The sequence below is a fragment of the Acanthopagrus latus genome, chromosome 3 (assembly GCF_904848185.1).
Source record: "Acanthopagrus latus isolate v.2019 chromosome 3, fAcaLat1.1, whole genome shotgun sequence".
Classification (NCBI taxonomy): Eukaryota; Metazoa; Chordata; class Actinopteri; order Spariformes; family Sparidae; genus Acanthopagrus; species Acanthopagrus latus.
Window position 1 is genome coordinate 16,235,574 of NC_051041.1, and position 26,037 is coordinate 16,261,610.

The window sequence follows — 26,037 nt, forward strand, 5'->3', positions numbered from 1 at the left end:
TCAACTTCAGTATTCAATATAAAAGCAAAAACTTTTCATGGAAGGACATCTTCTTGGAAAACAGATAGTTACTTATGTTTACCACCGATTGTTGTGTATATATAAAGATAATTTATTGGTGTTTTGTCCACCACATGCACCATATAGACACTTTTCATTAAATGCAGTGCAACACCAGGGTTCTCCCCAGAAATTTTTGGTGTAGTGGCGCACCTCATTCCGTTGTGGGGTCGCTGTCATTGGACTGGGGGGGCGCAGTCATCGGGGGGGGGGGGGGGGGGGGGGGTGGACGGCTGCTCGCTCGTCGCCCTCGCCACCCTCACCACCCTCTAACATTGAAAATTAGTATAGTGGCACTCAGCTAGCAGTATAGCGGCACTGCGCCACCATTCCATTGTCTGGGGAGAACCCTGAGCACCAACACAAACTGCAGTCTCGGTACGAAGCGGAGACTTCATCTCTAAACAGTGTCAACACTCGTAATACATCTCACAATTTATTTTTAGCTGAAGAGGAGGAGTTTTTAAGGAAGGTTTAAGCACCATCCCTCCTCTAGTCAGCCAGCTATCATTTAAAGTAATGGATAGCATGTTCAAATGTCATTTAACTTCATTTAACACTTCTTCATACGTTTTCAACTCATATGTTTCTAGTCATAATTTCAGCTAGAAATTCTATTCCAAATTCAAAAAATGTCCATCTTTCTTTAGTGTATTAAAATTTCAAGTCCCATTTAAACTTTTCCAACTATTTAGCCTTTCCAATACCGATTCAGATACCTGGACTTTGAGTATCTGCTGATTCCAGTGCATGTTTAAAAGAAAAAAAAAAAAGACACGTATTGTACATGTATGCATTGACAGCTGTATTTACTACTAACCCTGTGTTATGATTGCTATCATTGTTGTTTAACCTGGCTCAGGTAAAAGCTTGCAGAGAATTCCATACAACATTATTTTATTAGCTATTTTGACAGTTGGTCATAACTGTAAATGAACAAATAAGGAAGTCTAGGAATAAATAATAGTTCCTTGAAAAACTTGTTAAAGTGCAGCCACTTTTTAAATAGAACAGTTTAAAACGGTAGTCCAACAACAATTACAATAAATCTAGGAATAAATCATTTCCATAAAATGTACTCCTGATGTCAGTTGCAAAGTTGATTGCCTGTGCATCTTTCAGCCTCTATGAAATGTGTTCCCTCACTGTGTTGTTTGGGCGGAGCAGTTTCGTGCTTTATAAAGCTGCTGGTGTTTGAATTGGCAACACTGGCGGGGTTATCTATAGTAAAATACTGCCAAATAGCTAACATGTTGCTAGCTAAACCCAAATGTTTGTGTCAGATTAGAACTGTAATCCTCTTCTGCAGAGACAATGTGAAAGTGATGTAGAAGACACCGAAAGCAAGCCGGCTTCTCTTCTGCGACGAAGACTCAGCAGCAGTTCATAGAGCTGACCAGAGGAAGGCAAAGGATTCCCGGATGTTCAGCAGAGGAGAGAGGTCCAGGCTACAGAGGAAGATCACTGATGGGTCAAATTGACGACTACACATTATGTTACACACTGTCTCTGAAACATCTGTGAGGTGGTGTCCCATAGATACAAACTGCCTCATCTGATTCAGAAGATTGACTGTCTTCTAAAGTTCAGATCATTTTCACTGTAGACACATGCTTTAAATGATTCTTGTTTTGCTGATGATACAATGTGTACAGAAAAAAACTTTGGGTAGAACTCTCTGTCTTCTACAGAAAATGTATAATATGTATTATTAATATTAATATGTCCCCAAGTCTTCCATTACTTGAATATATAAAAATATGAGATCTATTCTTGTTTTAAATGTTGCCGTGTAATGGTTAATAGTAGTAAAACATTTTTTTCAGTTAACTCTGATAACAAGATCTGGAATTTCTTCTCAGAAAGTTTAATGTCAGTATTCTGGAAAAAAAAATCAACTTTTCACAGTGGCCCTGATCCTCTTTTGTATAAATAATAGCAGGAAGTGGGTCAGGAAACTGTAATGGATGTTTACAAGAAACACAGTCCACTCATGATTTGAACACAAAATGAATCAAGAGACAGGTAGAATTAATGACTGGAGCAGTGGAAATATAATCCAAGCTTTATTAGTAGTAGTTTGCTTTTAAGGAGCAACTTAACACCTTTTGTGGTTGTGTTAGATGTGTTTCACCTACAAAAATCTGCATTATAGTTGGCTGTGATCAGAACTGACCTGTTATACCTGTAACCGCACCCAACAGTGATGTCACTATGCACTGACACAGTCAAAGATACACTTCTTCATCATTTCAGTAAGGTAAGAAGCTCAGTCATTGGAGGTCTGTAAACAAGAAGTTAGTCCATGGTCCTGTTTGAGCATCCAGTTCAAAGTGCTTTTAAAGTGTAGTAGCAAAAGATCCTTCCTTTAGCTACATTTAATAGCTTGAGTTTTCAACTACATTGCTCCTCATTGGTTGCTGTACAACTGTCCAGGCTTCTATAAATCTGAGCATATCTCATTAGTTGAAATCCACTGATGTTCCAGACATCAGCATTCAGCTCTAAGGGAAATGTGGGGTTTTGGGGTGCTATGACACAATGACACTGTTTGTTCTTTTATATTTCATACTGCTGAAGGATACAATAATGGACTGTATAGAAACATACATGTGTTGTAAATAACATGGCCAACTATACCTCTTACATTTGTTATTGTCACTTGAACAACCCTAACATTGAGAATTTTGAAATGTTGCCAAAGCTAAACTGTGTCTTTAGTCTTGGGCTTGTTTGTTGATATCACCTGTATTTGTGTGTTTAAAGTTTGATTAAATTTTCACATATCAGTTGATTTATTTGATACAGCACATTGTAGTAAGTCTAAGACAGTGCAACTGCAGTAGCTGTGATCACTGTAATAAGCTATTCTTGAGTTTAAATGTATTTAAAATTTAAATTTACATACATCACAAATTAAAGAACTGAACTGTTAAAAGTGGTGATTATAATAAAGTACGTTTTTTTAATATCGAAATGGCTCAAGAGAGATTTATATAATTAATTAATTAAACTTTTATGTAATTTAGAGCAAAAAGTAACTTTGTCACTTTCCAGGATACATGGTTGGTCAGGAACTCAATCACAAAACTTTATAACTGCATCCATATGATTTTAAACAGTCAGCGGATACATATTTAGATATACGTGTGGAAACTGGGGGAAACACACAGATCTCAACTTCATGATGTGTACCGTCACATTTCTTTTGGTTCCGCAGCACTGCTTGGTTCAGTGTGACCAAACAAACGTGGTGTAAAGATAAGCCTTTGCTGAGATGATACTGCAGAGCCAGCGTCTCTGTGTGAAAAGGGCTTTAGACTAGTTATAGACTGTACCCTCTCCCCATTTCCCCTCCCCAAGTGAGGGTGGGACATAAAATACCAATACTTGGTTTCAATCCAACAAAAAGTCCCTTGCAAAAAAGACAAAAAGTTAATTCAATTAAGATTTACAAATGAAACAATATGTTCCGTGTCGTGAATTTTAATGTGCAGTACACATAGGAATTAAGTTCAAGTTTAAGGTCTAATATACAGTAGAGTTGAAAGTATATTCAAGTACAAAAAAAAAAACCTTAACAGAAGGAGTGTCAAAATTAATGAATTATGAATTGGAGATCAGTTGTAAAGTTAGATACAAAACACCTCTATGTGGACCTCTTGATTGATCTAAATGTACTGTGAACTGGTTGATGGCCTGATTTTAAAGTAACAAATTGTTGAGTGAAGCGTCTGTGCTGCTACTTCTTCACAGCATCTTCAAACTGTTAAGGTTCAGAGGTCAGCGGCAGTAGCATAACATGATGGTGACAGGCCCCGGTGCAAATATATTATTTTGTGCCCCTAAACAAAAGCACACACGCTGAGACACACGGACATCCACTCGAGAGAACTGCTATTGCAGGTGTGGACTGGCCGTCGGCAGTACCGGGAATTTATCCCGGTGGGCCTATAAATAATGGGCCGATGGACGGCCCTTTTTTATATTGATTTATTTACTTATTTATTTGCTGCACCTAAACGTTTCTCTGTTGACGCAGTCAAGAACGTGAGAGATTGGCGAAAAAATAAAACTGAGCTTCAGCGTCTGACCGAGGAGGACAGCGACAGGGCCAGGCTACCAGATGGAGTTAGGAAGAAGGCATTTACTTATTTATTTATTTATTTGTTTGTTTGTTTGTTTGTTTGTTTGTTTGAAATGAATCATCAAATTACAAACAATTAAGGCACGCTTGTGTTACAAAGATTGAAAATGTTGAACCAGCTAGCACAACAAATGAAAAGAAAAGAAAACAGAAAAGAAAATAACAATGTGAGGTCTTATTATGGAAGGGTAAATAATTCCAATAAAGAAATGAGTCAATGGGCATTTTTTTTTGCCATGTAATACAAGGATTTTTTTTTTTTTGTTGTATATTTTGAGATCATTCTTCCATCCATTGATGTCGGGCTTCACCTTAAGGTATTCGCATCTATGAATGAAATGTTGGTAGGAAGCAGGGCGGCTCTCGGCAGGGGCAAGAGGGGGCAACGCCCCCTTAAATAAATATCTTGCCCCCCCAAATCAAAATTTTAGAAGTTGAGAAAGAACATTTTAATATAGTCACAAAAGTAAAACATTACAAGTTGACAAAATTATCTGCAGTAGCAGACAAATCTGCAGTAAAAGGGACACACACTATTGGGCCGGCTCTGTGCAGGGGCAAGAGGGGGCAGCGCCCCCTTAAATTAATGTCTTGCCCCCTAAAATCATCATTTTAGAAGTTGAGAAAGAATATTTTAATATCGTCACAAAATTAAAACATTACAACTTGACCAAATTATTTGCAGTAGAAAACAAATCCGCTGAAAAAGGGACACACATAATACAGTAATCCCTTCCCTCTCCTCTCTCTGTCCCTCCACTGTATTCGCAGGTTGCACAGCGCGTGCGCACACACACACGCCTCCACTCAGTAAACATCCAATCACTGTTGCCGTGTGCAAATGAGCCAAGACATAGCCTGACAGTGTAGTGTCAGGTTTCACCTCGGCCAAAGAGCGGGAAGACTTTGAAGAAGCAGCAGCGTCACAAGCACAGAGATGAGTGCCAACATCCACTGCAGAGCTTTTAGTGGTGGAGGGGCGAAGGTCAGCGCGGCTACAGTCGGCCAGGACAGTAGTCATGGGAATGGCAGTTCTTCTTACTGTACTGAATCTCTAGAATCCGTTCATTAAAATGATTTGTTCAAAAGATTCGTTCACTGAATCGTTCAGTGCTCTCCAACACCCTGAACTGATAAGCAGCCAAACGATCCGTCATTCGGTTAATAATTCAGCCCTGAGGTTCACGTTCACTTACTGAGGGACGGCGTGTTCAGGGACTATAGTACACAATCATTGGTGGGAGACAGCACTGCTCTGAGTGGTATACATGCATTAAAATGATTACACGATGAAAGTGTCCTCTGTGCACAGTAAAATCACTTAAAGGTAGCTTATCGGCAGTGTTACATCATATGTGCATAAGTCATTAATCTGCTTTATCAATTAAAAATAAAATCCATACTAACTTACCAAAAAACACACACATTTCCTTATTGCAAAAGAAAACATGTTTCAGGAGAGAGTCTGTGTTCAAAGTTAAAAAGATATTATTCGAATATATAGGCTATACATCCTGTTTTTTACATCCTTACACGTTTATCATTGTTGCTTTTATTGTTATTATTAGCTGACAAGGCCAGTGTCAGTCGTGGAGTTGATGCAGAGGGACAGGATAATGCCAGTCATAGGAGTGAGGAGGAGGAGGAGACAGATGAGGAGGAGATAGAAGAGGAGGAGGAGGAGAAGAAGCAGGAAGAAGAGGAGGAAAGTGGAGCAGGAACCACCAAAAAAACAGCGCCAGGCACAGGCGCAGTGTGCAGGCCTGGGTTGGCAATAGGTCTTTGCATAGAATTATATTAAGATGTCATTTGTTCCAATGTTCCAATTCCAGTCACACAGAAACAATAAGCCCATCCACTCCTGCAGTACATCTATTTTCTTTCCAAAGTTAATGAGTTATTGCTAATATGAATTATTACTGATGTTCTTTTCATGCAGATATAGCAGTGCATTAGATTGGTTTTATATTTCAAATAAAGTATTCATGTTAAAATTACGGCTCCATTTACATCCGTCATGTGATCGGATAAAAGGCCTCTTCAAAGCAGCTCTAGGGCTGAATTTCAATCCCAGCCCACCTCTGCCAGTGTCTGACAGACCCCTACGTAAAGCCCCACCCCAGGTTGTAGTTGTGCACTGTTTTGTTTCATATAATCACAGTGTTTTTTTTTTATTTTTTTTTACAAAGCCAGCTTACTTATTTTCTGCTCCAGCTTCCAGCAACTCACCAAGAGATAGTTGGACAGGTCTGATGACAGAGGCCGGACAAAGTGCAATCCACTTCTACAGATTGGAGTTGGACACATAGCTAATAACCCAATTCAGTGAAGAAACAGTGTTAACTACATAAGCACAGAACAAAAAAGCATGATGTGTACACATGATGCCCCTTTCACATTTCTGACTGCTCCCTCATATATGCCTGCCTAGAACCAACCCTGGACGTCCAACTGTTGGGCCGGTGTGTTCTTGCCTTTACACACCACTGACTTTCAGTACAACACCGGGTCGTGTCACCTGCAGAAGTTTTCTGATGACTCGGCTGTTGTTGGGTGTATAAGTGAGGGACAGGAGGGAGAGTACAGGGCACTGGTGGACAACTTCGTGGAGGTGACTGGACACAATCACCTGTGCCTGAACATCAGCCAGAGAGATGGTGATTGATTTTAGGGAGATGAGGAGGACGGCTTCCCAACCTCTGCGCATCCTGTGAAAGGATGTGGAGGCTGTGGAGGATGATGGTACCTGGGTGTTGCCATCAACCACAGACTGGACTGGAGTTCTAACACTGAAGCTGTTTACAAGAAGGGTACCAGCCGACTGTACTTCCAGAGGAAGCTTAGATCCTTCAGCGTGTGCAGAAAGATGTTGGAGATCTTTTATCAGTCTGTGGTGGCTGAAAAAAATGTTATCCATCATAGATAATCCTCTCCACCCTCTCCACCTCACACTGGTCAGACAGCAGAGCACCTTCTTCAAAAGGCTGGTTCAGCTTCGCTGTCGTAACAACAGATACAGGAAATCTTTCCTGCCAGATCTCTCACCTCTGCCTGCGAGATAGATCTCTGATCTCTCTACTTCTCTTACACCATTTTTATCATGTTTACATCTGCAAATTCTAGGTTCTTTTGAGTCTATTTATATATTTATATTACCTGTGGTTGTATTATTGCACACTCATTTGAATTGTTTATTTCTTGTATAGCTGTACAGATTATTATTGTTTATAGTATAGTTTGCACTGTGTATATACATTGTATATGTCTTGCTTTCTATTTATGTTATGTACAGTGTGTTTTTCTTTTCTTTCTTTTTTTTGTTGACCCACTGCTGCTGTGACAAAATAATTTCCCAGTCTGGGATCAAAAAATTCTATTCTATTCTATTCTATTCTATTCTATTCTATTCTATCAGTGTTTGCATTCAAGAGCACCTAAACTAGGACCAAGTAATAATGAAGACTTGAATGTATTGAGGCAAGACCATGACCAAGGCAGGGTGAGGCCTAGTCAAGACCAGGACAACACCAATGTGAGTCCCACATTGAAGCTATAACATAATTGTGATAAATTGTGGAACATGTAAATGTGCATAGACACTTCTAAAACTGATCCACAGTTACATAAAAATACCCACAGAAAACAGATGAAGACTCCAACTGCAGATTGATATTTAATGTGTTGTATGCTTACGTTCATTGAAGTGGAGCAACACTACTCTTCAGACTCTGCAGTCACATCTCTGATCTCTGATCTCTAATCAAACAGCCCAGCAATAAATCTTTATGAAGCTTCATGAATTGTGAAATTGCTGTAGATGACAGGTGATTACGTTATTGATCATTTTGAAGGCGGTAGTTTGGGCTGCTGTTTTCTCAACAGCCTGTGTTTGCATGGTAGATGGACATGAATTTCAAAAGTGATTTTACAGTCTGCTGTCACATTCACATCATACACTAATTGCAGAGGACACCATGTAAGGTGCCATCCTTCTCATCAGGAGCAATTTGAGATTCAGTATCTTTCTGTTAGGACATTTTGACATGCAGTCAGGGGGGCTGGCGTGTTGGACCAGCAACTTTCTAATCACTGGACGATACACTCAGCCACAGCTACCCCCATTTTACCACATTTGTATTCATGAGGGCACACAAAATACTAGAAACATATTCATAACAATGATGGTACTGTGGTGATTGAAAAATATATACTGTACTTTCATTAACCACTTGATCTTGCTGATAAAGATACCAACATGCTTTGCAGGTTTAGGATTGGAGATTCTTTACAATGATTTTAAGTTTTGATAGATAAATGGTTTGGCCTGCTTACATGCATATTGAAATTCGTTCTTCAAACTATTTATAAGAACTGACTTGCAGTTTGTCACTACATTAACAAAAAATATTTTAACAAACTCAAACTGTGCAAGACTGAGTACTGTAAACTGCTGTGCAGTATATTCATATCATACTGTTATCATGATAACAGTTTACATATATTTATGGTCTGAGGGTTATGGTTATATAGGAATATAACATCAGTGTTGTCTTTTCCTGGTTTTAAAGGTAGCATTGCAGTAAAATGATGATTTTCTGAATCTACCAGACTGATGTACTTGTTCTGATAATTGTCTTTACCCGTTAAGACACGATATCCCCACAACTGATGATTATAAATCAGAAATCTCATTGTGTTTTTGACAAAGTACCAAGAATCATCCCTACAATATTGTCCATTTATATGGCGGTATTTGATTGATTGAGAAGATTTCAAAACATTAATAAATATATTATGATTCGATACAGCCTAAAAATATCTGTATGTTATTTTAAGGCCGATGGCGCAGTATTACTGCAAACTACAGTAAAAAAAACAAGTAAAATAGAAAGTGTAAATCAAACAGCCATAGACACAGATCCATTATCTCAAGCATTCTTCCCCACTCTTGTTTAAAACTGGATGAGAACAGAGTTGATATGGAAGTACAATGAAGAGAGAAAACATCCTTTAACAGAAAACATACAATGAACAATGGCTATTAGATTGAGCAGATACATTGAGAAAGTGGTAAAGTACAACAGACACACAGTACAACAGTTCAACTGTAAAGGAATGAGGAAAAAGAGGTGAGACAGTTGTGGAGGTGGGGGCAGGGGTTGAAAAAAAGTTTTGAGCTAAGAGACAATGTTCAGCAAAGAGAGGCTGCTCTTGAAACCACAGGCTGACGGGATGGTGGAGCTTTTGGATGTTTAGCTGAAAACCCAAAAAGCAAGAGACTGTGTTCAAGTGCATGTTCTAATTAACAAGCCTAATTGTTGCAAGCATCAACGTTCACATCATCAGGCTATGCACCACTCTTGACATTTCAACTAACCTTGTCATATCAAATATATATTACATGTCCTGCTGCATTTGTGGTGACTAAAACAGATATCATAAACCAAAACATGATCATTTGTGCCTTAGCCTAACCAGAGTGTGAACACAGCGCTCAGCACAATGTATCACATTAAGTCAAAACTTTATCCAAAAAAATGAATGTCCCAACTTTAATACCAGAAGCTATTGTCACTGTTGTTTTAAAGAGGTACAATAATTCATTACATATCTGACTAAACAAACATGCTTGATACCAACTATTTAAATTTGTCACACATAGCAGTACTCACATAGAGGTCATGTCATTGAGGGCGTGGTCCAATTCCTCACTGATGGCTTTGTACTTGAGTTTCTGTGCATACAGCTCATCTGCATGTCCAGAACAAAGACACAGGAATCGTGTGTGGTGAAAGAAAAGAGAACAGAGAGGCTGAAATTAGTGTCGTGGAAAATAGGGCATTTATAATAAGAGAGAACAAAAAAAAATAAACCCATGTAGATGTATCACAGTCCAGTATAATACAAACTAAAACCCTGTGAAAACTAAGGTTAAACATGGGAGAGACAATATTAGCTAGACCTGTCAAAACAATGCAATTCAACCCCACTACAGACAGTTACAGCTGTCTCTTATAATTCAAATGCCATTTTTATTTGTTGTCAATGTTGTTTTTGTTGTTGTTGGTGTATACAAAAATGAAACACATCTCTTGCAGCTTTTAGATGTAGCTTAGCTTTTGCCATATGACTGCAAAATGTATTCAAGTTTACATTTCATTTTACAGGTCTGGAACTCTCATGGTGAGTAGGTGGTAAACCAAGCAACATACACTGCCTGGTCAAAAAAGAAGTCGCCACCTGGATTTAACTAAGCAAATAGGTAAGAGTCTCCTATTGGATAATTATTGCATGTGTGATTATCTTTCAGCTGGCAACAAGTCATTTACCCCCAACTGATGCAATGAGTAGCTTCTCATTTCTTGAACAACCATGCTGAAAGACACATCTTGTGGTCATGAAAAAGATGTTTGAGAAGGGTCAAATCACTGGCATGCATCAAGCAGAGAAAACATCTAAGGAGATTGCAGAAACTCAGCAATTGTGTTAAGACCTGTCAAACGCATTATCAAAAACTGGAAGGATAGTGGGGAACCATCGTCTTCGAGGAAGAAATGTGGTCGGAAAAAAATCCTGATTGATCGTGATTGGCGATCACTTAAACGTTGAAATGGTGGAATGGTGAAATCAAATGGTAGAAAAACAACAGTGGAACTCAGGGTTATGTTTAATAGTGAAAGTAAAAGCATTTCCACACACACAGTGTGAAGGGAACTCAAGTGAATGGGACTGAACAGCTGTGTAGCCTTAAGATAACCATGAATCAGTGAGGCTAATCAAGAAAAAAAAAAGTTCAATTTGCTAGGGAGCATAAAGATTGGACGCTGGAGCAATGGAAGAAGGTCATGTGGTCATGTGGTCTGATTGGTCAGATTTACCCTGTTCCAGAGTGATGGGTGCATCAGGGTAAGAAGAGAGGCAGATGAAGTGATGCACCCATGATGCCCTAGTGCCTACTGTACAAGCCTGTGATCTGGGGTTGCTACAGTTGGTCAGGTTCTACGTTCAGCAAAATTATGTGCCCAAAGAATGAGGTCAGCTGACTGCCTGAATATACTGAATGACCAGGTTATTCTATCAATGGATTTTTTTCTACCCTGACGGCATGGGCATATTCCAAGATCATAATGCCAGGATTCATCTGGCACAAACGACAAAAGAGACAAATTCAAGCTCTTTGCTAATTCTTCTGTTGGAAACACTTTGTGACATTCACACCAAGAATAAATTTTAATTGATTGTTGCAGAGAGGTGGGTATGATGTCTGTGTGTTTAGATTTGACTGAGCCTGTGGTGAATTGAGACAGACTGTGCACGGTCACCTGTTTGTGCCATCAGTGAATAAAGAGGAGTGACCTGCAAGTGTAAGCTAAAAAGTATAATGCTATATGCCTGATCTTTAATGTGGATTTCTACTTAATATTGATCATTTTTTGATACTGAACATTTTCTGCCTGAGACATGTTTTTGTATTACAAGTCTTGTGATATGTTATGTTTAAAAAGGCAAATTATGCTATTTAATTAAATATGTACCATTCTGCATAAATGTCTAGAACATAAATCTTAACTATACCTTAATGTGTATTTTTGACATTCTCTTTCCAATATTCTGAAAGAAGAAATGATATGGAAGCATGATAAACCAAAATCCCAAGGTTGACCGGTGCATGATATAATGTTTTCACCTCTAGTAGCTCTCTCTTTAAGTGTATTGTACGGGTGCACTGTAATGGGAAAATCTGTAAACGCTGTACCTTCTAGATCATCAATAGTCTTCTCCAGCTTGGCCACGGATCTCTCAGCAAACTCTGCTCGGGTCTCAGCCTGAGATGACAAAGCACAAGTCAATACCATGAGCCATCAGACTCTAATGAACAGAATGCAATTTGTGACAACACATCATACTGAAATGTGTTGGAGGTAAGATGGATTTCAATTTAGAAAACATATACATTGAGGCTTTTACATTATCTTCTGGTTATCTTTTCTTCATGCTCACCTCTTTCAGCTTGTCAGTGAGGATCTTGATCTCTTCCTCATACTTGTCCTCTTTTTGAGAGTACTGTGGTGAGAAACATTACTCAGATGCAGGTCTATGTGAGACATTACAAGATGTGACTCCATGTCAGCTTCCCAAACAAGGAAAAATTAAACACAATTACATTTCCGAAACACATGCAGATGTTGGGCAAGTATGAAAAACTAATCTACAGCAGTTTTTTTTTTTAAATATTAAGCACCGCAATATCAATGCAGGCACTGTGTAAGATTAGGGTAGGATTCAGGTTTTGTTTTTTAAATAGCAAATATTGATGAACATGAAACTCTCATCTCCTGCGCCCTTCCACCATTGTAGGTTCCACTCCCTTAAGCCTTGCTTCATGAGTTTCCCTCTACTTTCTACTGACCAACTGAACATCAGCAGTGAACATAAAATGTGCATTGCAGAAGTAAGAGATCTTTATTACTGTACTTGCTGGGTATATTTGTCAAGTCTATCTCCTTTTCCTCCTCCTCAAACCACATGTATTTTTCCCCAGGCCCCTTTCCTTTCATCCACCCGGTTTAACTTACCTTATTTTACGCATTATCTGATGGGGCAGCCATCTTCACACCCACCCCTTTCTCAATTGCAACATTTTAAATACAGCAGCCAGGTCAGTGGCCATATGCCTCTATGTTTGATGCTGCAGTTACCCATCCAGTGACTTCTTAAAGCTCCCATCCAGTGCAGTACTACAAGGAGCTGCCTATACAGCTTATGCCTAGGGCCGGCTCTGAGTATCTTGCTAAAGGACATTTCAACATGCAGCTAAGGTTTTACTGGTGACATAAAGAGGTCAGCCGGGGGTGGCTCTGTTAACACTAGCTGAAATTACTACAGCGCCACCTATCGTATCGGGGTATGACATGCTTCAGCCAGTAATTAGATTTACTCACTGGCATGTATACTCGGACAATTGCAGTTGTCTGATTGAGTGGCTTAGTTGAACTATGGCTGTAATCTGACTAAACTGTGCATGTAAACGTATTGTTTTAATCTGACTATGAGAAATCCAATCCGGTCCGAGTTAAATCAGACTATGGTGTATACGTGCATCTTAAAAACCCCAGTAATTCGGTTTTCTTGAGTGTCATGTAAGTGCACTGAATCGCGTCTTTCAAATTGAAGCTCCTGCCATATGTGCCCCAACAATGATCCCATATGTCAAAGTCACTCAGCATTTTTTTTTCCTTTGGAGCACGACAGAACAATGTGGGAGTCTGTATTTAAGCATGCTGTGCCATGCTTGTTTGAGTGCTGTAGTCTGGCCCTACCTTTTCAGCCTGTGCCTCCAGAGACTTCAGGTTATTGGTAACGTTCTTCAGTTCTTCCTCCAGCTCAGCACATTTACTTATAGTATTATTGTCAGGGAAAAATGAAGAGAAACAGGTGGAAGTAAGAACATAGGATGAGTGTGGAGGAAACTGTTAACAGTGGTGACAAGTGACATTTTTAAGTGACTGTAGTAAAAGAGACAGGGGTCGAGGCAGTATATAGGGCCTTCACTTAAATAAAAGTAGTGTAAAACAGAAATACAGAAGCATAACAGCAAAATGTACTGAAGTATTGAAAGTGGAAGTATTTATGCAGAATGACCACTGTCCACTGAATTATATGCTGCCTAACTTCAGTTTTCCTCTAGCATTACTATGATCTTCCAAAAAGTGTTTTTCTCTGTTGGTGCTGACTATTCCTGACTAAAGCTCTCATCTGCGCTGCATTACATGAGGGGACATAACAAGGCAGAGAGAGATCTATAGATCAAAGGTATCCAAGTTAAGCAAGGTTTTAATGTTCTGTATTGTTTATGTATCGAAGCCCACCATCAGTAATGATATTAAGACTAGGTCCAGGTTTGGTTCTTCAGATCACTGATCTGGACTCTGGGGGTTCCCTGGTGTAGATACTCACGCCTCTGCCAGCTCTGCCCTCTCCTCTGTGCGCTCCAGCTCTCCTTCTACAATCACCAGCTTACGAGCCACCTGGACAAATGCATTATAATGTATATGTATTATAAAGTTTCACAGGCATAATTGTAAATACACAATCAACTCCTTATAGTCCACAGTAAAAATGATTATTTACCTTGAGGACAAGTCAGTTTGAGCACCTATTATTAGCTCTGAATGTATGACTATACTATCATCAGTACTGCTGTAATGTAGAGATACAACACTGCAGCAGTCTACACAGTACAAAATCAGATGTTGATCTTTTTGCGGCATCATTTAAACTCCGGAAAGATTGCAGATCTGAGACAACTCACCTCCTCGTACTTGCGGTCAGCTTCCTCTGCGATGTGTTTGGCCTCTTTCAGTTGGATCTCCTGAAGCTCCATCTTCTCCTCATCCTTCAGAGCCCTGTTCTCAATCACCTTCATACCTCTGCACATACAAACCATTACTTATTACATTTACACTCAGGGCATTTAGCAGATGTTTTTGTCCAAAGTGACTTACAGTTATTCAGTGATTATTACTTACTAAAAAAGTATATTACAGAAAAGACTTACTGTTAAATGATGTAAAATATAATTTCTTATAATTCATCAACTAACAGCGCACTCCACATTCAGGGCAAAAGCTGTTTTTTTGTTATTACTTTTTAGCCACAATATTCTTTATATATTTCCTTAGCCACCTAAAGCAATGCTATTATGAATAGCTAACTAGCAGAAAATAGATAATTATCTGTTACTATGAAATAATTATTAATGTCTTTGTTGTATACAGTGACCATGGTCGCAGGAAGATACACACACATACACACACACGCCACAAATAGACACTAGGATTTCCCACTCAACGTCTACTTCCCTCTGCTGTGCAGTCATACAAAATACTGACTTGCCTCAGTAAACCATCGGTGTGGCTGAACCGATACTGATACCAGTACCAGTACCCTTCATTTCCTTTTTTCGGTAACCAAATGTACCTTTTTTCTGTATATTACTCTTTATGTTATAACAAAAGTTTAATGTCAGTTGTAAATATTAAGTCACCAAATATGACCAACTTCCGACCAGCTTCAAAGTAGGAAGTGTCAGATGCAGCCAGAAGCTGAGTTTTGATTAACACTTAACGTAAAAATGCTAAGATAACAACCAAGTAAAAAAGTCCCAGTTATCTACAACAGCAACTTCTCCTATCTCATCACTGGCTGCAGCTATGCAACCGTCAAACACGGTACACTCTTCAGCTTGACCAGCTGTTTCCTCAGGTGACACATGGTCTTGTATTATAAATACTGCAGTGAGATTTGCCCTGAATCACTGTGACATGCCGGGGTGGCTCTATCTATGTCTCTATCAAACGTTACTATAAATATAACTCTCAGTTATTGGCACCAATGAATTAAAGTGGAATGGGCATCTGTGTAGGTAAAGACTTGCATTAAATCATACCTAACCCAACCTACAGCCCTGGTTTTAAGTATGCGAACAGAACTTTGTGCTATTGCCTTTTTCTGTCACATAAGGTATCATCACTGAGTATAGCAACAGACCTTACAAACCAAGGGTAAACTTGCCATAACAGGCTGTGATTGGGCCCCCCGGGCTAAAATCACTGAGCATGTTCACAAGTGTAAATACTGTCGCAGATTGTAACACTTCCACTAGTGACATAATTCTTTACTACATAATCCACTTATACCATCAATCAGAGCTGGGCATGTTCAGTTTTCTTCTCGGTGTCATAAGAGTTCAAAATGACATGGCTGACTTGATACTTGGTTGCACCTCACAAAAAGGATGTCTGAATGATCCTCCAACTGGTACTAGAAGGTGAGGTTACTGGGCTAAATAGGGCTGAAATATGTTGGCTGACTAAGAGGGGGACTTAGGTGCAGTCATTGCAAGAGAAAGGATCCAACAGAGCTGCTCCTAGAAAAGCTTTAGATGTTGCTATTGTTATCTAGTTAGCCTGTTTTGCAGTGATGAGCTCAGTGAGCTCAGTGATGGAGGCCCTGGGCGGCCCAATCACAGTCTTCCATGGCCATATATAGACTTGGTTGTATAAAAGAAGGCTATTGCCTCATTCAGTGTTGCTTCCTGGACACAGGCAAGCAATAAGCACAAGCAAAAATCTAAACCTGAGTTTTTGTTTGATGACAAGTGATGTAGCAAATCAATTTTGGCATAGTTCTAGTCACTAATTGTTACTTTTTATTTAATTTTATTCTTGAAAAAAGACTGTTGATTAACACTTTTTGTCATAACTTTCAGCAATGAAATTAACTTAGTTATTAGCAGTGTTGGGCACAGTACTTTAAAAAAGTAATAGTTATAGTTACTAGTTACTTCTTCCAAAACTGCATAGACAAGAACCAGTGTTGAGCCGTAACGTCGCTACAAGTAGCGGCATTACTATTTGAACTACATTTCTCAGCAGCGTGGTGGTACCGTTGCTCTTTTCTGAATCTTTTCACTAGCTTAGCTCTTTTATTGACCAAGTAGTGCGGTAGTGTCCACACAAACTACATTTTTCCAAACATCTCTAAGGCTCAGCGCAGCAGAGCTTTCTGCTGTGGTCTGATATAAAAGGGTCAGTTAGTGATGCCACCGCCATTCATGGCGGTGTATGTGGAGCTGACAGAAGCACTTCCGTATGATAGTGACAACACGGACCAATCTTTGGGCTGATGCCTACAATGTCTCTGCTGCAGGGGAATGCAGACAGGTGAGCTTGAGTGAGTTATGTTACTCGATGGAAAGATGGCAGAGGATGAGGAGGACGGAGACTAATTGATCCCGAGACAAAAAGACAAACTTAAATAATAAACAAATTCAGTAATGTTACATATAGGAGGTAAGAGGTGGGGAAATGAGGGAACAGGGAAACATTTGAAAAGTTAACATTACTCTGAATTATTACCTTTGTGATTTTTAACCAGCAGAGGGCACAACAAAAACACAATTTCTACAAAATCAAAGTATAGTGGTTAGTCAAAATTATTAGCTAAAAATGTATGTAGCTAGTACAGAGTGGGCCCAATAAAAAAATACCAGTTTTGAAACTGGCAGTTATATTGGATCCTGGTGGATGGATAGAGTACTTCATTAATCCCAAAGGGAAATTAAAGTGTTAGAGCCACTTGACATAAATTAAATACAAAACAATGAGCTAGGTAAAAGAAACAAATACAATTACTGGATTATTAGTATTATTAGTATTAGTATTATCAGAGTATTACTGAATTATATACAAACTAAATAGACTAACTCAAATTTAAAATATAAATTTAAACTAGAGCATGTTGCATATTATGAGTTGTTCCCATATATATATATATATATATATATATATATATATATATATATATATATATATAATCATAGCTTGGGATATAATGTACACTTCACATGTACGTTCTTGCCTTTTACCTCAAGGAGACTGAAGTAGTTTCTGTACTTCCACTGCCACAGCGCCAACTTTCCATCCGGACTCGCCATTGCTGCTTGTTTGTGTGCGTGAGGTTGCTGGGTGTGTGTGTGGTTTGTGTGTATACAGAGCACTGCCTCTGATTGACTTACGAACTCTTACTCTACCTAATCATCACTTTTACGGTTGTCTCGCCCATCCCTCCTCCCTCACCAAATGGAGAAACTAGCTTTGCAGGTTCGTTGGCAGCCTCAATGAGCCTCAATAAGTATCTTCAGTTTATAACGTGCCATATTTGATTGTCGGTAACAGTAATGGCGTTGTAACGATGGAAACGTTACTGAAAAAAATAACGCCATTAGTAACGCTGTTTATTTTAACGCTGTTATTCCCATCACTGGTTATTAGTCAACTACAGTAATTTGTTGCAGACTGATGGAACACCAAACAAAATATGTGTACACTGTTAAACTGTCATGTCTAATCCCCCTGAAATAGGATGGACATACCATTGGTCAGCATGTGTATGCTTTTTCATTAGGTTTTCAGCATACAGCCTGATCAGGCTTCTTTAAAGTCAATCTCTTGCCAAAAAGCAACTGAGGCTTTATTTGTGATTGAATATGAATCAAACATTCATGTAAAAGCATAATAATGACAAAAGAGGCACTTTTAAGATTTAAGCACATTTTCAATGGAGTGCATGGAGCACTGGCACACTAGCATCAAAATCGCTATTTTTAAAACACTAAGAAGGCTTGACACAACATGAAACGTGTGTGTCGAGTCTCATCAGGACAGAGGCCTCTTTAAAGTCAGTCTCTCCCCAAAAAGCAACTGAGGCTTTATTTGTGATTGAATACGATTCAAACCTTCGTGTAAAAGCATAATTATGATGAAAGAGGGACTTTTAAGATTTACGCAAATTTTCAGTGGAATGCATGGGGCACTGGCATGCTAGCATCAAAATCGCTATTTTTAAAACACTAAGAAGGCTCGACGCAACATGAAACTTTGCTTGTAGTATCACAAGTCTCTCAGAGTCTCTACACATGAACACGAACATTGAGAACATTGTTTGTGTCACAGAATTTACTAAAAAGAAGGTTACTATTCACTGTAGGAGCTGGATCTCTGGCATGCCAGCGTGCCAGTGCTCCATGCACTCCACTGAAAATTAGCTTGCCTGAAAACCATACTACGGTAAATCTTTAAAGTGCCTCTATCATCGTAATTATGCTTTCATATGAAGGTTTGGCTCATTTTCAATCACAAATAAAGCCTTGGTTGCTTTTTGGCAGGAGTTTCACATTAAGATCTTTTTTTTACTGAACTCCCATGCTTGTAAGCTGCAGTGATATTCAGTGTTGCAATAGACTTGAAACTTTCGACCAGAAAGTCCAGTAAAACTCTATTTTTCATCCAGCAAAAAGTCACCTCTCGCTCTCATCAGCAGCCTTCTCAGCCTCCTCCAGCTTCTGCAGAGCTGTTGCAAGTCTCTCCTGAGCTCTATCCAACTCCTCCTCCACCAGCTGGATACGTCTGTTCAGGGAAGCCACTTCTGCCTCAGCCTGGACACAGATTAATATGATGCAGAATTCAGTGTGAAAGAAAGTGAGTTTTCCTTGAGGATGGATAAAAATGTTCCTCACTTGTATGATTGAAACTGAATTTACCCTTACATCATGGTACATCATCTGTGTCTGTGTTGACCCTTTTTAACTTTTTCAACACATTTTCACTATTATACTATAATAACAGTTTTATTATAGTATAATAGTGAGCATGTGTGCAGGCATAACACAGCTTGCAGCCTTTAATATTTCAACAAGATATATTAACTTTTACTCACATATGACTTTTGGGGATATACAACACTGAGTCAAGATCAAAACTTAACTTAACCCATAAGAATTCAGACCCATTTTAGGACATTTAAAGTGGATGTTTAGGACATTTAAAGTAGAACATTTTAAGATTTTAGGACATTTTAAGTGTTTGTTACAAGCGTGTCACCATGGGTTGCTTTGGGTAAATCCGTTTTATTCACAAAGCCACTGGACCCACAGGGTAACACGAGTATATACACTTTCTCTTTTTGAATGCCAAGCAATTGTCCTTGCTGACAGTTGTACTTTCTATTTGCAGACTCTGAAACAGATTTTTTAGCATTGACTCTAGAAGGAGATTGAAAACAGGCAGCAGAATACAAGCTGGAATGTTTCCTTTTCTTTAATTTAATTTATAAACTTCTACTCTCTCTCTCTCTCTCTCTCTCTCTCTCTGTCTCTGTCTCTCTCTCTCTCTCTCTCTCTCTCTCTCTCTCTCTATATATATATATATATATATATATATATATATATATATATATATAGAGAGAGAGAGAGAGAGAGAGAGAGAGTAGAAGTTTAATGCATGTGCTGTAATCATTTGTGGCTGTAGTCTGACAAAACATGTGAGACACAAAACTGTACTTATTGACTACTTGAATAAAGTTCTCCCAAAGCAGAGAGCCTTGAGATGGGCAGATAATGACACCTGGGAGGGAGGGATGATGTACCAAAATGGACTTTGACCATTGTTAAGCTCACAGTCAAGGCTGAGCGGCTGACATCATGGCCAAAATAGGGCTCTGAATCCCCCCGACAGCTGGGAGGAGTCCATGCTGGGTATGATGAGAATGGAATGCAAGGGAGAAGCAGCCGGGCTGGGTTACACTGGCAGCACCACAGCTTTTCCTAGAGCCTTAACTCAGGGCCTCACACTGTGTGCCAGTGTGAGAAGGGACAGAATCATTAATATTTACAGGTTTATTTGTTCTTCTAATCAGTTGGAAAAGGTGCACAATCAACTACTGGCCCTCCTTAAGAGGCCCCCCAACATTTGTCTTGTATATCTTGGTCTTTGTTTTGGTACACAGGAGTATGTTTTTAATATCTGGAAAAAAGGGTCAAGTGGAGACAACTTGAGTACACACGCTCTGACTTTATCACAACATTTAATAACTGTGTATGGGGAATTGTATTTCTTACATCAGCAGCCTTCTTATCAGCCACCTCGAGCTTCTCCTGAGCATCCTTCAGGGCCTCAGAGTATTTATCAAGCTCGTCCTCTGTCCCCTTCAGCTTCTTTTGCATTTGCAGAAGTTCATCTTCATGCTGATGGAGGAGATCAACACAGAGACAGCAGGTCAGCAATATCACATTCAAAATGTATTTATCCGATCATTTGCTGACATGCTTAATACAGTAATTGTAATTCTCTGGAATATAGACACATTGTAAAGGCACGGTCCCATTTTTTGAGTCAGTTCTTTTAAGACTCACATGCTCATATGTCTACTGAAGTTTGCTGTATTGCTGTTATAATTCTTCCTGTTCATACAGACCATCAAGATATTACTTCCTGACTGCTTCCAATGGCAGAGATTGGCGACAAAAAGTCACAGTGCACAAAGAGTAAACTTTGCACCAAATTGACAGGCGGAACTTAAGACAAACTTTTGAATACATTTTTGTACTGTAAAATTGTTATAAACAGATGGCTGGGAAAGTTGACATTCCACTTACTAGAAAATGTCAAATCAGCATTCAAAACTTTGCATTGACAGTTAATACATGAGGAACTAAACTCTACCCCACCCCTAAAGTAAACTGCTGTGCAGCAGCCATGTACCTTTGCCCAAAGGCAATGGCGTAACACTTTTTTGAGGGGTCTGTCATGAACATGAAGCAGTCTTTATGAATGTATATGAATGTATTCATCAAAAGTCATTCGGTCAATCATGTCACTTTTAATGCAAAGTTGAAATAGTTTGAGATGTCTTTGTTATGACTACCTGACAACAACAAGGCATCATAAACATGTCACAGCAGGTTTAATAATAAAACTTTAAGAAACTATATAGGTTTATGTGTTAACATGCATGTTTTTTTGTTTGTTTTTTTAACATTAAAATTGTGTCATGAATGTTTTTCTTCCCCTCAGCTACTGTGGTACAGGTTGGACTTGTCATTAAGATGTCTTTTAACATCATAAGGCCAGTTTGATGACAGAATACAAGTATTAGGGTGTTTTACTTGTTGGAAATTAAACTAACCACTTATTTATGCTAACTGTGGCTGGCTGGCATTAGCTAGTTAGTAGTTAGTAGTAGCTAGTTAGCCTTGGAGCTAGCACTTCTATTAGCTGAATTAGGATCCCAAGGATGTCAGGAGTCAAGCCTAGCAAGAAAATTATCTTGTTACTGTTCCCTGTCATCAACTAGCCTCCATCATTGTTGGCTACTGTGTTTAGTCCTGGTTTCATTTCTGGCCATGTGGGAGCTGGCAGATTATGGCTGCTGCTACCTGATCCACAACACCAGGTCCATGTATATAATCCAGCAACTAGTCGCAGTTTAAGCGACCATTGTCTGCATGTATAAAGTGAGTAAGTAAGTAATAGGTAAGTCATATTGTGACTAGTACCTACAAAAACACATCAGTTTGCATGTGTGCTGAAGTTTTGCTTCCAAGTATTCAGGACTTGACCTAGCCCTAGGGGTTGGAGTTGAGCAAGCTTCAGATTGTTCTTAGTCTAACTGGACCACATACAGTAGGGTTCTTTTGTATTGTGGTAAATCTCAGATTTCTGTGTCAACGTGTTTTACACCCGAGTGAATCTATTTAGTACCTGGCAATAATAGGCAATCTGTATCTGGATATCCTGTCTGGATAAGGAAAAACACACAAGCCAGATGTGAACATAAGCACAAAAATCTGCTAGTGAAGCTTAAAGGTCACATCAGGCCACCTCTTCCTATTATCTCAATTTAGCTGAAAGCTAGAGGGAATAGCAGTGGTAAACATTTCTTGTTTACAAAAACTAGCCTAATTTAACAGTCACACTTCACATGCTACTTTTGGCCAGTGATGTAGGAGCGTAATTATTGCAAACAACGGATATATTTATTTTGTAAGTGTAACTAGTATAACATTTCTACACCATGTGTCATATCATGTTCATAAGTAAGTGGAGAGCATGATGGTGGCGTTACAACTATGTAAGTGGGCTGCCAAGCCAGTGACTGAACTGAAGTCTGTGTTTCAACATTTGCAAGTGTGAATCCACCAAATATTTTCAGGGAGACCTTGGGACAATTTCCAGCTGTGTTTGTGACAACAGAGCCAGATAGTTTTTACAAGACCTCAGGACCATAACCAAGTGTTTTTAGTACCTAAACCTAACTAGACCAAAGCACTATGTTGCCACAACATGAATTAGAAAGCTGAACCTAAAGAAATGTTAAGTTGCAACATAAAGAAATGTTACATTTCAACATATCTGTGGTTTGCAAAAATATACATGGTCAACATTAATTATGCTTTATTTGCTGTGTATGTGTGCAGCCTTTCTCCAATTATAAATCACTGAATAATCTAGGGTTAGAGGCTGCTGGGTTCAAACCTAATCAGGCTGCTACCTAAACTGAACCAAACACATTATAATGTTTCAGGCTCCTGTTGGTGTAGGTTTGATTATTCTATTTGAATGTATAATATGATATGGATTTCTATATACATATTTGATATAAAATATCAAATGCAATTGTTTTTTTCTCCCATAATGTTGCATAAGTAGATATACAATGATCGACAGCTAAGTCAGCTGTTGGTCTTCAGTTAGTTGGATTCAGTTTTGTTGGTTGGGTTGAGTCTTCAAGATAAAAGCCAGCATAGGTTTAAGGCCTGTGAAGAGCTCTTTGATAGTATGATCAGACTATCATCACACAAAGCCATCACTGGAAACACATCCATTCACCCTTTGCTAGATAATACCTCAAATTTATATCAAGCTGTTGGATTTCTGAGCACACAATGACTAAAAGATTGTTACACTTTGTGAATGCTCACTTATAATATCCTCATGAGACAGGTGACTAAATATAGGCCATGTGCAATCAATTTGCTCCCATGGTCATGATAAGAATTTCTGCAAGTATCAGTGTGATGAAACTTGATGTGATTTGAATCTGTTTTTATCACCCACCTGCTTGCTGCGATCTTCAGCTGCTTTCTTGTCTGCTTCAGCTTGCTCTGCCTGGTCCAGTGCATTCTCCTTGTCCAATTTCAGCATAAGCATCTTCTTTTTGATGGCCTCCATTTTGGCAGAAGTTTAATTGTCTTACACGGGCACACAAAATAATTTGAGAGGAAGAGACAAAGGGGTGCAGGACAGAGGACCTGAGAGCCTGGCAAACTGGTGGAGACACTAAAGACTGACAAAGAGCCATTTATATGACAGAGGGGGAGGTACTCCCACCTCTAAACCCCCCAATTTACCCACAGGACCACACCCTCCTCTATCCTCCACAGTCATATCTTAGCCAACACTGCAACACGTGTTTGCGTAAATCTAATCTATCTGGCCTTTTCCTCGTAATGTTGGTTCAAAATTAAAAAACGCATTAATGCTATTAGGAGACATGACGCAGGATAATGCTTTTGTCTTTTTCTGCCTGCCACACTCTGTTCAAATTGCAGACCAGGCATAGGTCAGATTTTAGTCACAGGAATAAAAGTACTTGTCAGTTGTGGCCCTGTGATTGCCAGACTATAGCTAATTTGTTGTACTAAAATTGTTTCAGGTTTCCTTTGAGTCTGATAACTGTCTCACTGCACTGCTGTTTTCCTCTAAATGTATTTGATGATTTGATAGGTATGCTTTAACAGGTCACCATATTTAATTTTTTTTTTTTTTATTATTATGGCCACTGTTCAGTTAAACAACAGCTGTTGCTGCTATTAAGTAAGCACAGTGCTGTTGCAGTCTCATATCCATTTGACACCACTTAAGTTTACAGTGGAAGGCATGTGATATGGAGTTAAGACTCCATAACTACTGGTGGCTGTTACTGAGGGTTGGCAAAATTAATTTAATCTTTTATCACGTGTCTTATATTAAGTCACAATTAATATAATAAAGACAAAAAATCACTGTGACGTCCATTTGGCAGCTGTTCCTCAGTCTTTTTATCACATCACCTGATCCTCATCAGAGGATGGGGTTTGCCAACTGAAGAAACTGATAGATATTTAATTCTGGCTGAACTAAATCTTCAATGTAGTAACTGGGTTATAAATACAACAGGGCTGAATTAGAGCATTCATTGTATTTACACACTAAAATATTTGTTTTAAATCTTCATAATTCACAAAGTATAATGCATATCAATAAAATAGTTCAAAGCACTCATCTAAAAATAAGTTTGTATATTCAGATATATTAGACATTTAGATGATTGTTTAATATTACCAGTAAAACATTAAAACATGTTTAGTTTTCTCAGGACTGTTGAGTTACATCGGTTTGTGGAACAGTGGCCAAACAGAAAGTGATGTCAGGACTTGCCATGGTAACATGTTAGGGGAAAATGTTGACATTATCCGAACAATGAGATAAGAGACACACATTACATAAAGTAATTTGATCGGTATATCAAATATGTTCAAAAATAATACTAGTGATTTAAAACGAACAATCTAGTATGTGTCCAATTTTGAAGGAAGTCTTTCTCAGGTTAGATCCACAGTCTGATGCTGTCATGTTGTGTATTTCACAGCATGAGGTATTCTTCACTTTTCAGGAGTGAAATTCTTTGGAAGGATTGAGATTTCTGTTCAGTAAATGTTGCCATTGACTACAAAGGCAAAAAGCTTTGTCTGTACAAATATGATTTCTTTCATAACTAAAACCATTCATTGTCATGTATGTAATAGTATGCTCCTCTATACTTCATACTTAATTTATTTAGTCTATATGAACTGTGTTGCTGATGAGGTGGGAGAATATAAGACAGAACAAACACAATTCACACTGATACTGGCAATGAATGCCTGTCTTGTAACCCTATTCCATCACCTGGCCTGTAATGCCTATAATTGGATATCTCCTGGGCATAGATAGGGTACAGGGGCAACAGGGGGACTATGTCAGTTATTCCCCTCTCTAGGCCCCAGTTAGTTATTAATAAACATCTTTTGGCTGACATTGTCTAGAGGATTAGAATAAGAGACTGTGTTTGCAGCTGTGCACACTAATACACAAGAACACAGGGACACAGAGATACAGGATACTTCTTAACCCTTATGTTGTGTTCCAGTCAAATCTGACCGATTTAAAAGTTTTATCTCTGAAAAATGTTCTTAATTTGATCAGACTGACCCAAGAGTCCATGACTTTGTCCACAAAGAGGATGTCAACACACAAAATAAATAGTATTTATTTGCATACAATTTTGTGTATTTTATTCAACTTTTGTACACTCTTGGTGTTCCCGGTCAAAAATGACCAGTCATTAGAAATGAATGGGGGAGACTACAATTAGTGTAAAAAACTGATCTCAGGTACATCCTTATTTGT

The 26,037-nt window shown here is 38.7% G+C and overlaps 2 protein-coding genes across 5 annotated transcripts in view; one reads left to right on the forward strand and one right to left on the reverse strand.

The window, feature by feature from the left end:
• The window catches only part of si:dkey-240h12.4 (death-associated protein kinase 2), a 30,219-nt gene extending 27,182 nt beyond the window's left edge, over positions 1-3,037 (forward strand). For 2 of the 4 annotated variants that reach the window (XM_037093344.1, XM_037093345.1), the window contains exon 12: positions 1,370-1,450. In XM_037093344.1, the coding sequence (XP_036949239.1) occupies positions 1,370-1,450 (81 nt within the window). Of the gene's footprint in view, positions 1-1,369 lie in introns of all 4 variants that reach the window. The other 2 variants (XM_037093343.1, XM_037093346.1) reach the window with 1 other exon arrangement.
• Positions 3,038-9,193: 6,156 nt separating this feature from the next.
• On the reverse strand, positions 9,194-23,877 carry tpm3 (tropomyosin 3). Its single transcript, XM_037094187.1, has 10 exons — positions 23,665-23,877; positions 20,667-20,792; positions 19,072-19,205; positions 14,520-14,637; positions 14,165-14,235; positions 13,528-13,603; positions 12,209-12,271; positions 11,964-12,033; positions 9,880-9,958; positions 9,194-9,463 (listed from the first exon to the last, which is right to left on the reverse strand). Exons 1-10 carry the CDS (start codon positions 23,776-23,778, stop codon positions 9,460-9,462), a joined length of 855 nt encoding a protein of 284 aa, XP_036950082.1. The 5' UTR covers positions 23,779-23,877; the 3' UTR covers positions 9,194-9,459.
• Between the last annotated feature and the right edge of the window lie 2,160 nt (positions 23,878-26,037).